This window comes from Octodon degus, unplaced genomic scaffold, assembly GCF_000260255.1.
Source record: "Octodon degus isolate 3935 unplaced genomic scaffold, OctDeg1.0 scaffold00317, whole genome shotgun sequence".
NCBI classification, from domain to species: domain Eukaryota; kingdom Metazoa; phylum Chordata; class Mammalia; order Rodentia; family Octodontidae; genus Octodon; species Octodon degus.
Window position 1 is genome coordinate 586,108 of NW_004524893.1, and position 15,706 is coordinate 601,813.

Genomic DNA, 15,706 nt, shown 5'->3' on the forward strand with positions numbered 1-15,706 from the left:
CTTTCTTTCTTTCTTTCTTTCTTGCAGTTCTAGGGATTGAACTCAGAATGCTGCACTTGCCAGGCAAATGCTTATTCTACCGAGCCATCTCCCCAGCTGCAATACTAGGCATCTTTTGATCTTTTGGAAGATTTTTTGGGTCGTCTGTGTAGAAGATTAGTTTATTTGTAACCAATCATACTTTGACTTATTCTTTCCTTATACATATCCTTTTTGTTTCTTTTTCTTGCCTAATTTCTCTTGCTAATGTTTTGAGTACAGTGTTGCGTAGGAGTGGTAATAGTTCTTCTCTTTGTCTTGCTCCTGATTTTAGAAAGAAAGTTTTTTATTTTCCCCCATTTAGATGATTTTGACAGTAAGTTTGTCGTGAATGGCTTTTATCAGATGAAGTAAAGTCCTTCTGTATCCATATTGTTCTGTGCTTTTATCATGAAAGGTTGAGAAATCTGTCACAGGTTTTTTCTTGCATCTTTTGAGGTGATCATACAATTTTTATCCTTGTTTCTGTTTATGTGATACATTACATTTATTGAGTTGTGCATATTAAACCATTTTGCATCCCTGTGATAAAGCCTGGTTAGTCATGCAGCTTGATCTCTTTGGTGATTTCATGTACTCTTGTTAGCTAGTGTCTTCTGAAGGACTTTTGCATCCACATTTCTTAAAGAAACTGGTCTGTAGTACCTTTGTTTGGTTTGATCCTTGTGTTTTAGAATCAGGGTAATGATAGCTTCCAGAAGTGACTTTTGGGGTACTGCTTCCCTTTAAGTTTCATTAAAAAGCTTGAGATGTATTGGTTTTACAACTTCCCTGTGGTTTTTGTAGAATTCAGCAGTGAACTCATCCAAAAGTGGGATTTTCTCAGTTGGTAGATTTTTCATTACTACTTCAATTTTATTGCCTGTTACTGGATTATCCAAGATGTTTAAACATTGGTTCAGTTTTGGTTATTCATATGTATCTAGGAATTTATTTCTTTTGAATTCTCTACTTTGTCATACAAGTTTGCAAAATAGTTTTAAATAATGTCTTTTCATTTCCACAGTACCCATTGTGATTTTACCTTTTTCATTATTAGCTTGGCTTTGGGTCTTTTCTCTCATTTTTTTTTTTTGTCAAATTGGCTAAAGGTTTGTCTATTTAGGTTGCTCTTTTGAACAACTAAGTCTTCAGTGTGTTAGTTCATTGTACCTTTTTTTCTCAATTTTATTGATTTCTGCTCTGATTTTTTTTTTAATTTTCTGGCTGTACTAGATTGGGATTTGGACTGTGCTTTTCTAGAAACTTGAAGTGTACTGTTAGATTAAATAATTGAGCCTATTCTGTTTTTGTGATGTAGCCATTCACAACTGTAAATTTCCCTCTTATTGTACCCCCTAAATTTTGGAGTGTTTTGTTGGCATTACCATTTAGGTCTGGAAGCTGTTGTTTAATCCTTGATTTTCTATGTAACCCATTGTTTGGGTTTAGGTAAGAGTATATTATTTACTTTCTGTGCATTTACATAATTTCTGTGTCTATTTTCATTGTCAGTTTCTAACCTCATTGTGCTATGATCTGCTCATACGCACCATATAATTTCAATTCCTTTACCTTTATGTAAGCTTGCTTTATTGGTTAATTTGTGTTCTATCTATGTCCTGCTGTGAAGGTTGTATGTTCTGTTGCTGTTAGTTTGAACATTGTAGATATCTATTAAGTGCATTTGTTTGAATGTTATATTTTAATCTGGTGTTTCTTTGTTGTTTACTTAGTTGTAACAGTGGGTATTGAAGTCCTAACTATACTTGTGTTTATATTTATCTCCTTTTTATGAGTAATAATACTTGTTCTATTATGGTGTGTATGGCATTGTTCAATGCATATGTTAATAATTGTTATTCTTCTTGTTGGATCATTCCCATACTGACCTTCTTTGTGCCTTTTTAATCAGGTTTTCTAGAGGTCTACTTTGTCTGAATGTAGAATAGCTACACCTAGTATTTTTATTGTCCTTGTAGCATGGAATATGGTTTTCCATCCTTTGATTTTTAGTGTATGAGTTTCATTGTGGCTTAATGTGTTTCTTGAATGTAGGATACTGTTGGATTTGGTTCCTTGATCCATCCTGTCGGTCTGTATCTTTTGATTTAGAAATTGAGAGTATTCATATTGAGTCATTACTGGCAGATATTGATTTATTTCTGTCACTGCTGTATTTTCCTGTGGCTGACTCCCAGTCTTTAACTTATACTTAATTTCTTGCCCTGAGCACTTTTTGTCTTATCTAAAAAAATTTTTCCTGAACAAAGATCACAAGGATTAGAAATTCCCAGGACTGACCAGATAGCTCAGTGGATTAAAACACCTGAATCGAGGGACTGGGGTTTGATTCCTGGTGCGTTATGCTGGGCCTGACCTGGGGAACACTGAGATGGCGATTGAGACTGGGTAGGGTGATGTGTGCCTGTAGTCCCAGAACTCAGAATGCTGAAAACAGGAGGATCACTACACGTCTGATCTGTGTAGTGAGACCCTGTAGACCCTGTACTAAATACATTAAAAAAAGGATTAGGAATTGCCTTTATCAATTTCGTGTTTTTTAAAAAATGTTTTACATTTAGATCTATGTTCTGTTTTATGTTAATTGATGTATATGGTGTGAGGTAGGGGGTTGAGGTAGCTATTGTTGTTTCCATGTAGGTGTAGATTGTAGTTTCACTTCAAGAAAATCATTTTCCCATAAATGTGCAAAGTGATATTCATTGTAACCTGGTTAGGAAAAGAAAACATCAGAAACAATCTGTGTCCATCACTTCAAGACTACACGAATAAAAGTTGGTATATCTTCACCATGGAAAACCATATAAAGAGAGTTGGCACCCAGTCACCAGCCATGCACAACTGTGGGGGTTAAGTATGGCCAGAAGCCACTCTGGTTGGTTGGTGTCCATACCAAACTGTTGTGAGCTGTGAAGCCGTCATGTCAAGCATAAAAAGCAATCTGATGTCTTTATGAAGCAATTCAGGAAAGTCTTTCAAGGGTGCTGTTATGTCGCAAGTGGAATGTAAATGGGCTTACCATCTTTGGGTAAGTATACTCCTGTGAATTTCCTTGCTTATGCATGTAATTTTTCTGGGTAAGTTAACACACACACACACACACACACACACACACACATCCCTAATGGTTATAGATTTGTCTCAAGAAGGTTAGGAGAAGATGGGTGGAGGGCATTCATTTTTCACTGTACCTCTTTTTGTACCTTTGAGATTTTTGTTCTATGTATCCATACTATACACTCAATAAATACACACAAAGAGAAAATAAGGACCAAAGCAACTGTTTCCCTAGGGGCACCTGGTCTAGGAAATTCTGTCTATGTGAGGGAATCAGCCACAGGATTCTCACTACAACTGCTTTGGAGGGTCACATAATAGAGAATATATCTTTCTCAAATGGGCAAACTGAGGCTCTGATGTAAGTCTCACGGGCACCCAGCCTGGATGAAGGTACCATGTTGGATGTCTATCATATTAGTGAGTCTGAGACTACATAAGAGGCCTTCAGGGACCCAGATTATGTCACCAATGGTACCCTCCAAATAGGTCACAAGCAGCCCCATGTTGCATGTGGAGAAGCTGCCCAGGAACCAGTGACAGCCACGCAACAGCCTTCTAAATCTCAGAGCTTTCTAGATATATAGTTACATTCTCTTAATGAATAGAAGGATTTGTTCTAGTGGTACTTATAAATAGGATATCAAGTCCGCATCTTGTACAGCAATTAACCACTAGGAAGAATGCATGCAATTCGTTAATTATTGAAACTGTCCTACCAATTTGGTTTGAAACTGTCTCATTGCTATTTGTTTCTCAATAAAATTATGGGGATAAAAATAAATAAATCTCAGAGCTTTGAGTTCCCTCCTCCTAAGCCTTCACACTAAACATTCTGTGGCAGTTGCTGTGCTTATCTCCAGCACACCTCCTGGCCTTGTTAGGGCACTGCAGGTACCCAAGCAATAACCCCACCAGCTAAGAAGCCTGGGACCATTTCAAGGACTAAGAATGCACTAACTCATCCACATTCCACTATAGCCATCCAAGCTGGCTGATCCCACCAGCTGGGCTTTCTGATGACCCAGTGGAGGCTCAGAGGAACTGAGTAGTCTGCACCAAGTCACACAGCTCAAGGATGTTGAGACAGGGCTTGAAACTGGGCACTTCGCTCTAGAGCTCATACTTCAAAGCTCTCCCCACATTGCTCTGTGCACCATGCCTTCTCCCATTGACCCCAGAGTCCAATGGATGCTGCCATAGTATCCCCTTGAGATGGAGGTGAACACAGATCCCAACTAGTTTGCTGAGGCCATGGGAGGCATCTCTACCTCTAGCCACTTGGAACTGAGCAAGAAAATGAATGGCCAGGCCCATGAGGATGACCAGGGTCGGGGAGGAGCTGGGGACCGTGGGCTCCTCAGCAGGAGGGAATAGCCTGTTAGAACTAGGAAGTTTAATCTCATGTCTTGGAGGCTGCCTGCAGGCAAGAAGAGGCCTGAGCAGGACTTTCCTTGAGGCCCATTCTTAGATCACAGGAAGCTGCCAGGATGCATGCAACATGCACACCAGAGCAGCACTCAGCTATGACTCATTGTTCAGAGTTCATCATGTAGCCACAGGCAGCAGGCAACTCTGGAGGGGAAACACTTCAGCATTCAGAAGAGACTGCTGGAAATGACCTCTGAATTAGGCACCTCCAAGTTCATTTGTGAGACTTGCTTTTTCTTTCACATCTTGGTTCTTTAGGGGCAGGAGGATGGGAGGATTGGCTTTGTAGGCACCAGCAGGGCTTGAGTACACCTGAGAATGGGTCCATCGCTGCTGACTTCAAGAGAGACAATAGAGTCAGCCGCATGTGAAGGCCATCCTCTCTCCTTCACCCTCTCACATTAACATTGGTAGAAACTGGAGGTGAATATTTCATTTTTCTCCTTTAGAGCAAATATTTTCAAGGCAAAGGACCTTGTCTGAGAATTTCTGTGTTCACAGAGCATGGTGGACAGAGGGGTTTTGGAACTGCTTGATTAGAAAATGTGATAGTTCATCCATTTAATCAGCATTATTGTGCACTTACTGAATGCTAGATACATTGCAGCCAATAGGGATGTGGAGCAGTGGTCTCAGACACAGTCTTCTGTCACAGGGCTCATGATCACTCAGGGTGAGGGGGCTCTAGTCTGAATGTGTACCAAATCATACACTGACTCCCATTCCTAGGGTGATGAGCAACTTGGGACTATGCTTGGGTCAGGACTGTGGAGTCCTGGTGAAAGGAAACAGCACTTTTTGGAAAGAGCCCTGTGAGAGTCCCTGTCCCTTCCCACCATGAGGACACAAGCAAAAGGCTCCATCTCTGAATATCTGCTCACTAAGCTCCAACCCCTCCTACTCCTTGCTTTTGGACTCCCAGACCCAGAACTGTGAGGCACAAATTGCTGCTGTTCACGGGCCACTGGCTCCTACAGCAGCCTGAATGTACTAAGACAGGGAGATGGATGACAGACAGAAGAGGAGGAGGAGGAGGAAGAGGAAGAGGAAGAGGAAGAGGAAGAGGAAGAGGGAAGAAAAAGAAGAAAGAAGAAGGAAGAAGAAGGAGGAAAGGAGGAGGAAGAGGAAGAGGAGGAGGAGGAGAAGAAGAAGAAGAGGAAGAAGAAGAGGAAGAGAAAGAAGAAGAGGAAGAGGAAGAGGAAGAGGAAGAAGAAGAAGAAGAAGAAGAAGAAGAAAGAAGAAGAAGAAGGAAGAAGAAGAAGAAGAAGAAGAAGAAGAAGAAGAAGAAGAAGAAGAAGAAGAAGAAGAAGAAGAAGAAGAAGAAGAAAAGAAGAGAATAGTGTCAGATGGTCAAGGTAATGTGAAGAAAGCAAGTGGGGATGTGAGAAGGCTGCACATTGAGGGGGTGCCCCGGGAGACCCCTGGGGCACAAATGTGGAAGCTGAGGCTGGACGTGTCACCAACAGCAGTGACCCAGGCAGAGGGGACAGCCAATGTGAAGATGCTAAGCTTGGGTTTAAATGACCTGAACAGGTCCTGATGAATGCAGGAACTTATGCACTTATTTTGGAGAGATTCCTTTCACCCAGTGCAGAATGAAGACAAAAATCAAGCAAACAAACAAAAAACCCTCTTAAAAATCAAACAGAGAATTGGGGCATTTCACTAATCCACAGAACTTTGTCTTAACCCTAACTTTAACCCTAACCCTAAGGAAACATGGTGCAGTATATATCCTTTTGTGAGTTTTACTAGAATCTCTCCACCAAACAACAAACAAACAAACAAGCCTACATATGTATCTGTATTCAAGGGGTAATAGTTGAGGGACAAAACCCCTCCACAATGTTGGCTATGCTTTTGCATGCAGTGAATGAGTGAATATGCAGTATTTATCTTCTTCTCCTTGCAAGGTGAACTTTCTTACTTTTTTGTGAAAGCCATGCTGTGCTTGTTTAATAAAAATGAAAAAAAAAAAAAAAACAGAAAAGCCTGTTTGTTCTGTGGGTCACAGGCTCCTCCTTGGGGCCTTTATGGGGTCTTAAGTTCCAATAGATCTGTGCTCCAGCCCTGCAGGCTCCTCTTCACATCCACAGTGAGTGGCAGAGGCAGACTGTTGGTCACACAGAATCCCAGACTGAGAAGGGATGCACCCATCCTTCACCCTGAAAACCTTTGTCTCCAAGAAAACACAGTAAAAATAATTCCATTATTCAGAGGGAAACTGAGGGCAGAGAGTGCAGTCCAGTTCAGGCACCTGTCTGTGAGGCCTGGCTGGTGGCCTGGGCACTGATATGCTGGTGACTGGGCCAAATCACAGCATTTTTCTGGGCTGATTTATTGGCAGCCCCAGTGGGAATAATCTCCCTTTCAGCTGTAGCTGTAGCTGTCACGGGGCTTGAAGGACATTTTGGTCAAAGGGATGCTGAGTGATTCCCATAACCACAGGTGGGGACAGCACTAGTTTTCATCTAAAGAGCTGAAGTGGCTCTTTCTCATCCTCCCATCTGTGGATAGTTCTATTTTGCAAAAATGCCCAGAAACATCTCCCAGGCCTCATCTTTTTCTGGCTCTTTTACCTGCCCCCTGAAGGGCACAGTCTCTTCTGCCTCTCTTTGAATGTGGTCATCTCTGTGGCTTCCTGAAGGAAGAGAACACAGTACTTGACCCTGGGAGTCTTGCGGTGCCCTCTGGCCGACCCTCTCCCTGGAGATGCTCTCCCTTGGCTGATGCCTGTGTGCTGTGGGGTGGGCCACTGTAAGGAGACGTCCTGGCTGACAGCCCAGCCAAGGCCTTAGACAGGTGGAAGGAAGGTTTCCAGCGATCCCAGACCCAGCCTTCCAAGGGCTGCTTCTGACCCCATGCAGGGCAGAGTTAAGTTCTTGCCACTCAGCCTGGCCCAAGTCACAGATTTGAAAGTAATAGCACTGTCACTGTTTGAGCCACTCAGTGTGGGGACGCTATGACAGCATTGGTCACCAGAAGGCCCCAGCACAGCCTCTGTCAGTGTGGCATTATTTTCTTCATTTCAGAGATAAAGAAACAGAATCTTCTCTGCTAATCAAATGCAACTCTGATGTATAATCTTCTTGATGATTTGCTGTATTTTATTTGCTAGGATTTTATTGAGGATTTTTGCATCTATGTTCATGAGGGAGATTGGTCTGTAGTTCTCTTTTTTAGTTGCATCTTTCCCTGGTTTTGGTATCAGTATAATACTTGCCTCCAGGAACAATTTTGGGAGGATTGCTTCCTTTTCAATTTCATTGAAGAGTTTGAAGAGTATAGGGATTATATCGTTCATAAATTTCTCGTAGAATTCAGCTGTGAATCCATCAGGACCTGGACTTTTCTTTGTCAGTAGGTTTTTATTTTTTTAATTACATTTCATATTTCATTGGCTGTTATTGGGTTATTGAGAGTTGTTATATTTTCTTGATTCAGTTTTGGTAATTTGTACCTTTCTAGGAATTTGTCCATTTCTTAGTGTATGCCTAAAGAGAGTCATATGGAGAGAAAACATTTTCTCAGGCTTTCTCAGAGAGCAAATAGGTCAAGCAATGGCCGTGACTCATCCACATGGCTGACACTGACAAAGGATCTACAAAGTGCGGTACAGGGTTTCAGGATAAGTCTTGAGGGGACTTGACTGACCGTGTCAGATACAAAAGTTACATTTTTTGTTATATAGGTCTTGCTTTATCTTGATCTTAACCATCCAGCAGAAAAGTGTAGAAACGAGGTATGAAAAGTGAAGCCATGTTAATATGCTGAGCTGTAGAAGGCTCAGGTAATCAGATTTGGACATTGCCAGTCCTGTGGATAACCCATTACTATTGTGGAGTACTGGACTATAATGGAATATTTTGCTGAATTCATGCACATAACAATATTTGGGTCACAATGGAATATGCATCTCTGACAAAACTGAACAAAAAAGGTGATATAAATGAAGGACAATTTGTATCTGTATGTACAAAATAGGATAGATATAGAGCTACTTTCTCCTAATTCAATAAGAAGAAAGATCTGTACTAGTAATGTTTGGACAGGATATCATGTCTGCATCTTGTGCTGTGAATGACTACTACAAAGACAGCAATATGCAATGTATTAATTGTTGTAACTCTCCTACCAACCTGTTTTGAAGTTGTCACATTGCAATTTTTTCTCAATAAAATTAATAAAAATAAAACTAATAAATGAAAACAAAACAAATGTAACTCTAAGAATGCAGGGCTTTTAGGCTCTGGACCTGGGGCACAGGGAACCTCAAAGTCCAGCCTCAATGTCCTCTTCTCCATCACCTTTGCCATAGCGCTGGGTTGGGGGTCAAAAGTGGAGGCAGGGGAAAGACGACAAGAGCTGAAGTCTTGCATGGAATGACTTACAGGGACACTTTCAGACAGTCCTCCAGTGCTGTCCTTGCCCACAGACACCCACAGGCACTCATCTGTGGTCAGCAGTGTCTCTGGATGTGTCAAACTTCCATTACCAGGGACCACAAGGCCTTCGCCCTTCAGTGTCCACTCTAGAGGATTCATTTTTTAATTTCTAACTATTTTATCCATTTTTTTCATTATTAACTTTATTGAAAATCAATAATAATTATATAGCAAATTAAAAATTGCACACAGATATTGAAATGTGAAAGATATAAGATGTAGACAGAAAAAAAGATGTAGGCCGGGGAGATGGTTCAGTGGAATAAGTGCTTCCCTGGCAAGTGCAAGGGTCTGAGTTCAATCCCTGGTTCAGCAAAAAAAAAAAAAAAAAAGGAAAGAAAAGAAAAAAGATGTAGACAGAGTGAATTTTAGAAAAATATATCTGAAATGAATATATAACATGAGCCTAATAATAGATTGCATATTGTAAAAAAATTTACAAACTTAAATGAATATAACAATAAAAATTGTCTAAAATAAACATGAAGAAGAGTTTACAGATCAGTTCTATCTGTACCAAAATCAAGAAACTTTTTTATTATTCTATTTTTTATTGATAATTTTATTGAGAAACAAATAGCAATGAGACAGTTTCAAAACTGATTAGTAGGACAGTCGATAATTAATACACTGCATATTGTTGTCTTAGTGGTTATTCATTGTACAAGATGCAGACATGATATCTTGTTTACAAACACTATTAGAACAAATTTTTCTACTCATTGAATTAAGAGAATGTAGCTATACATCTATCCTATTTTGAATATACAGATATAAAATGATTGTTCATTTGTATCCCCTTCTTTATGGATTTTAAATAAAGTTAATAATGAGAAAAAATGAATAAAATAGTTAGAAATAAAAAAGGGGGATCTAGAGGATTCTTGAAGAGATAAATGAGGCAATAGTAGAATCAGGAACTGACAGTTGGTAAAGGGGCTCATCTTGGGTACAATCTTTTTCTATATCCAGATACTTGAGGGGGCCCAAATTGGCAAGTGACTCTCCAGGAGTGGTTCATTTCCCACCATTTGTCTGAAGGGGCTGGAAGATCAGTTCTCTCAGGACAGTAGCCATGTGCTCTGGGCACCTTTCCCTGGGAGCTCAATGAGAGCTAAAGTCACACTGGCCCAACTGGAAAGTAGATTCACTTGGAGAGTGGCCTGGGTGGGAGGCAATGGGAAGCAGCACGTGTCTTGTACCCAGCAACCCCAACATCTAGTCACCTCCCCAAGGTCCCCTTCAGCATCCTCCTCATGCACACTTAGTCTCTTTGAGTCCTGTGAGTCTGGCTCAACTCCGTGCTGGCCTGACACAGACTCAGTGTTGCTTCAGGTATGGCCTGCAGCCCTAAGTGGAATTTTTGCTCCTAGCTATCAGGAAAGAGAAAGCAAGCATTAGGGGCCTAGGAGGAAACATATAAAGGGTCATGCACGCAAAACACGTCTGATGAGACACTAGGTCAAGGCAGGAGGTCAGAGCAGGGAGGCTCAGCTGCTGCCTAGTCATATTGGACTAATTCCCTGTGCTTAGAATTTATTAAAAATTGAACGTAACAGCTAGGCAAGGTAGTGCATGCCTATAACCTCTGCATACAGGAGGCTGACTCAGGAGGATCCCTGAGAGTTGGAGGCCAACCAAGGTTACATAGTGAGTCAGTTTGCAATAGACAGTGAGACCTTGTTTCAAAAACACCAAAATATAATTTGCAAATGAAGTTAATAGACACTTCATGATAGAAAAAGTACAAATAGCCAATAAATATGTGTTAAGAAATTCTCAACTTCACTGAAAAAAACACAGGAGAGATTTCATCTTGCTTGGAAAGAATGTCCATAATCAAGAAATCAAATAACACATGCTGGTGAGACTTCAGGGTAAAGGAAACTTTTCCATTGTTGATGGGAGAGGAAGAGAAAGGAGAGGAATAAAGGGAGTTAAGGTGTGTTATGTTCAGTACCACCACCACACCAGGAATGCAAGCATTATGCACAGAAAATATATGGTAGTAAACATTATAGAAAATAAAAATAGATAGATAGATAGATAGATAGATAGACAGACAGACAGACAGACAGACAGATAGAACTTAAGATGGCGATAGAGCATAGACCAGGCCACGTGGAGTGCTTGGACTATCTTCCAAAGCTTGGTCTTGAGAGGCCATGAGACTTCCACCTGGCACCCTTGGGACCTTTGCTTTTGTGGCCCTGAGAGAAGCATTGCTGCCTGAAGTCACTGTGCTGGAAGTACCAGCCAAAGTGCCCAGGCATGACCAGGTACGATGGGCGTTCTGCTTGTACTGCTTACCATACTGCCAGCTCAGCCTCCAGCTGACAGCAGCATCATAAGCAGTATAAGCAGAACCGCTCAGCTGGGCTAATCCTGATTCCTGGCCCCCAAAGGCCCTGAGTATTTTGTTTGAAGTGAGTGAGTGCTGTAGAAACTTGGCAGCTGTAGAGACTGGAGCAAAGAGGGAGGAGGGCCAGGGTGTGTAGACAGCACGCTCTGCAAGACAGCAGCAACATATAAAGAGTCAGAGGTCGGGAGGTGCTGAAATGAAAGTGCAGGGGCAGCTTGGGGGCTTCCTGCCTGCATCTCCCTGTCTAAAGAGTTCATTTTTCTGTGCAGAGAACAGTTTGAACAATTCTGGCCCACAGATAGATTTCATGAAGCCTGTGCAGGGAAGGGGCCACATTTCAGTCATTCATTTGTTTGTTGGTCTGTTCCTTCGTGTGTTCATTTGTTCAACCATCCATCTCTCAGCAAGTTTGAATGCACTTCCATTTTGGGAACTCACACTCATCGGGGTGCCACACCAACACCCCCATGCTCACCCCAAGGTGTGAACTCAATTTCCAGGAAGTGGACACAGAGATGAGGTTGAGAGGGTCGGGACCATGCTCATTGCCAGGACAGGGAGTGGGCCGCTTAGGTAGCAGGGTGTCCAGTACAGCTAAGCTTCCCTCTCTCCTCAGTTTAAGGCCAAACCTATGCAGGCTGTGTGATCTTGAGCAAATTGCTCAACTCTCTGGGCTTAGTTTTCTTTTTGTTAGAAGAGGGAAAATAAATTACAGGCTAGGGGCCTCAGTTCAGGAAACATGAAGGCCAGTGCTTCCTCTTCAACTCTCAGGATCTCATCTACACAGAGTGAGCTGAAGCAGGGTTGTGTGGTCAGGTAAACGTGGCGGCTGGGGCCATGGACAGCTCCTCTTCCAGCCAGAGCCCTGCACCAGGCACAGTGTACTTTACCTCCCCACACCCCACCCATGAGGCCCTGGCTCCATGATGCCCACAGGCAGGCATTCTTGCACAAAAGTTCATCAGGATTTGGGAAAATGAAAGGGAAGAGACAATATTGAGCATTAGTCAGACCAGGATCCCAGAACAGGAGCAGAGAGAAAGAGGGAGAGAGGTGAGGCCAACAGATTACAGAGCCTAAAGCCATGCTCCAGCTTCTGCACACCTCCTATGCAGCCATCATGGCCCCAAGGAGGAAGCTTTGGTCTTGCAGGTTTGCATTCCATGTGTTGGGGGAAGGAGACACAATCAGAGAACAGAAATATTCACTCCCTGTTCACCCAGGGCCCATGCTGCCCTATCTCAGATAACTCTTTTGCCTACAAGGTGGGAGGGGCGGCTGTTCCCTCTGAAGAAGAAATCGAGGTATAGTGAAGAGACAGAGACAGGGGCAGAAAGGGAGCACAGGTGCCCTGAGTTTGAATTTGTGGGACTTCTGAGGATGCTGTGTGCCTACCTTTGCACATTTTCCTTTCACTGCTCTGAGAGTGGTCCTGGCCACCATGCGACAGGCACAGGCCTGGGGAGGAGGCTGACTGAGGAGCTGGCATGACTGCCTGGGGGTGGGATGGAGAAGAAGGAAAGGACCAGAGTCATGAGGTGAGGGGCAGCCTGGGGGTGGGAACAGAGGCCAGAAGCCCTGCAGGTGAGGACCTGCAGTATAAATAGCCATACAGAATTGTGCAGCTGCAGCAGCTCTGAGCATCTGTTCTGTGGGTCACAGACTAACTGGTGTATCCCAGGCACAGTTCTGAGCAGCAGACAGGACTCCTCTTCCCTTTGCCAAGTGTCTGGATACTGGCCTGGCTCACCATGCAGCTAGGCAGCCTCCTCATCCTGGTGGCCACCATGACTGCAGTCCATGTGAATGGACAGAATGTGGACAGTACGCAGAGAAGCCATCCCACCAGTGTGCAGGGGAGGCTCTTGACTGGCACTTGGATGGAACAGGCGGAGAATGAACTGAAGAACAGCCTGCTGAAGCTGCAGAAGGTATGCTGGGCCTGTGAAGTACGAGCAGCTTCAGAGCTGTCACCATCAGTAAATGAACTGTGAGACCCAGAGGCCTCCCAAGGCACAGAGATGAGGCCCCAGTAGAGCAGGAATAGGCCTGGTGCCACACAGTAAGACTGGGCTGTGTTGGAACAGGGAAGCCGGCTTTATGCAGATATTCATTAGATCTGAACATAGCCAGGCCCTTCCTAGAGGAGCAGATAACAGGCAGAGGATAGTTCAGTTTGTCCCTTATGGATAAGGGGGTGAAAAGGGCCATGAGGAGAGCTCTACTGTGTCAGATGATGATGTGAAGGGATAGAGGGGAGGAGGGCTGGGTGTGGCTTGGCCTGAGCTCAAATCATGGTGAGCTCAAATCATTTGTGAAAATGTGTCAGGCAAGGACACCTCTGATCCCAGAAGACAAATGAAGCAAGCATCTGGGGCCTGGTCCCACTGAAAGACTCTCAGGTCCCACAGCTGCAGGATGGAATGCAGTTATCTGCCCAAGGACAGTGAGGGGACCAGTGTGGCTGGAGCAGAGAAGTATGTGCATGGGCAGAATCAAAAGGTGGCAAACACAAAGATCCCTGGGTCCACAGTGAGGACTTTGGCTTTGCCTGTTTGTCACAGCACCCACAGAAGAGTTTTGAGCAGGGAATGATACCGCTGCTTCAGATTTAATGGAGTGGAGTACAGGGATGGGTGGACCCTGGCAATCCAGGAGGAGGCCCTGTGGCCCCCTGCCACCACCAGACACAAGGAGAAGGAGGCTTGAGCAGCTTGGAACTGGGGAGGGCAGCAGTGCTGAGTGGATGGAGTGGACTGTCTGTGCTGATGAATCAGATGCAGGGAGGCAGAGAACAGGAGTCACAAGTACAGCAGTGTGGGCCAGGGAGAGGGGAAGTGAAGGGTCTGTCTGGTCACTGTCCTTGTTCTTCAGCCATCACTGAGCACCTGCTCTGTGTCCCAGTGAGGAAGAGTGGGAGGGGGCAGGCCTGGCTCTGGAGTGGGGTGGGCAGAGCAATGGCCAAAGTCTCAGGTGCAGCTGGTTAGGCCCCCTAAGTAGGAGCTGCCAAGGGAAGAGGATGGGCCCAGGGAGAGTCCAGCTGGTGGCTGCAGGGTAGATGGTGAGGGCTGAATGTGTGAAGCAGCAAGCAGACTGGGCAGGCCAGCAGAGCAGAAGTGAGAGTGTTTTTCATGAGAGAGGGAGGACACTCTTGCTACTGTGGTTGCTGGGTTGTTTATGATAGGTTTCTCAGCAGCACAGTAAAGAGATGGGAAAGATAAAAGAAGCCTATGTTAACTTCAAAGACACATAGAGGATCGAGGGCAGATGGGGCAGATAGATCCTCTGGCCTGTGACAAAGAAAGCTGAGGCCTTAATGTATTTTGTTAGGGTTTGAGTTTGAGGGGGATGTCTAGAAATATCTGAGGAGCTGATTGGGGTCTTCCCTGAGGCAGTAGAAAGGTGAAAGGAAACTTCACCCTAGGCTGGGTTGGAGAAGAAGGGAGAGGTGGTCTCTGGGAATATAAGTTGTTGCTTTAAGGGCTTCAGCCATATTAGATGGCTATCATAATAATTCAGCAATTTATACTAGGGCCAGAACTTATCATTCCCATATTTTGGTTGTTATGAAAGGGGCAACATGTCTCTTAGACTGCTTCCTGATGAATAAGGGTCATCATCTTGGGAGTGAGGAGGGTTGAGAGGATGATGGTTCATGCCCATGTAGAAGCTAGTGTCAGGTGTCTCAGCTAGGACAAGAAGCTCATCATTAGTGAAGGCTTGCATTGTAGACTGAATAAATCTTGATAAAAGTTTTAAAAGACAGCATGTTATGAATACATATGTCATCATAATTGAAGGACACAGGTGGGAAAGCAAGAGGGAGTCCATAATTTTGAATGTGTCATTTTGTCTCTGAACCCTTGAGGAAGGACTGTCCATGTGAGTTACTGAGATCAGAGAGTGGATCAGCCCATGTGAAGACAAAGAAGTTCTGGCAATCTGGGTGTAGGGGAATGGTGAAGAAGGCATCTTCAAGGTTGAGGACAGTAAAGTGAGTAGTGGAAAGAGGGATATGAAAAAGCATAGTGTAGGGATTTGACATCACTATGTAAATGGGAGTAAATGCATTATTAATAACCCTGAGATCTTGAACTAAACAATAGGAGTCATTAGGTTTGCATACTGGAAGAATGGGGGTATCCTATAGTGAGTGGGCAGTTCTAAGGAAACCATTGGTAAGGAGGTGGTGAATGATAGGTTTGAATCTCCTCTGATGCTTGGGGGCTACTTGGTATTGAGGAATGTAGGGAAAGGCTGTGGGACTCTCTGAGGTACACTAGTATAGGAGCAGCATGTGTGGCACAAGTGGGACTGGAAGTGTCTCAGAGTATGAGGGAAGAAGGAGGGAGGAGCTGGCTGTGCACTG

At 43.7% G+C, this 15,706-nt stretch overlaps 1 protein-coding gene across 1 annotated transcript in view; it reads left to right on the forward strand.

Annotated features, from left to right (window-relative positions):
- Window positions 1-13,088: 13,088 nt before the first annotated feature.
- Window positions 13,089-15,706, forward strand: part of Angpt4 (angiopoietin 4) — a 36,261-nt gene continuing 33,643 nt past the window's right edge. Inside the window, exon 1 of the mRNA XM_012513076.1 lies at window positions 13,089-13,268. Coding sequence (XP_012368530.1) covers window positions 13,089-13,268 — 180 coding nt within the window. The remainder of the gene's footprint in view (window positions 13,269-15,706) is intronic.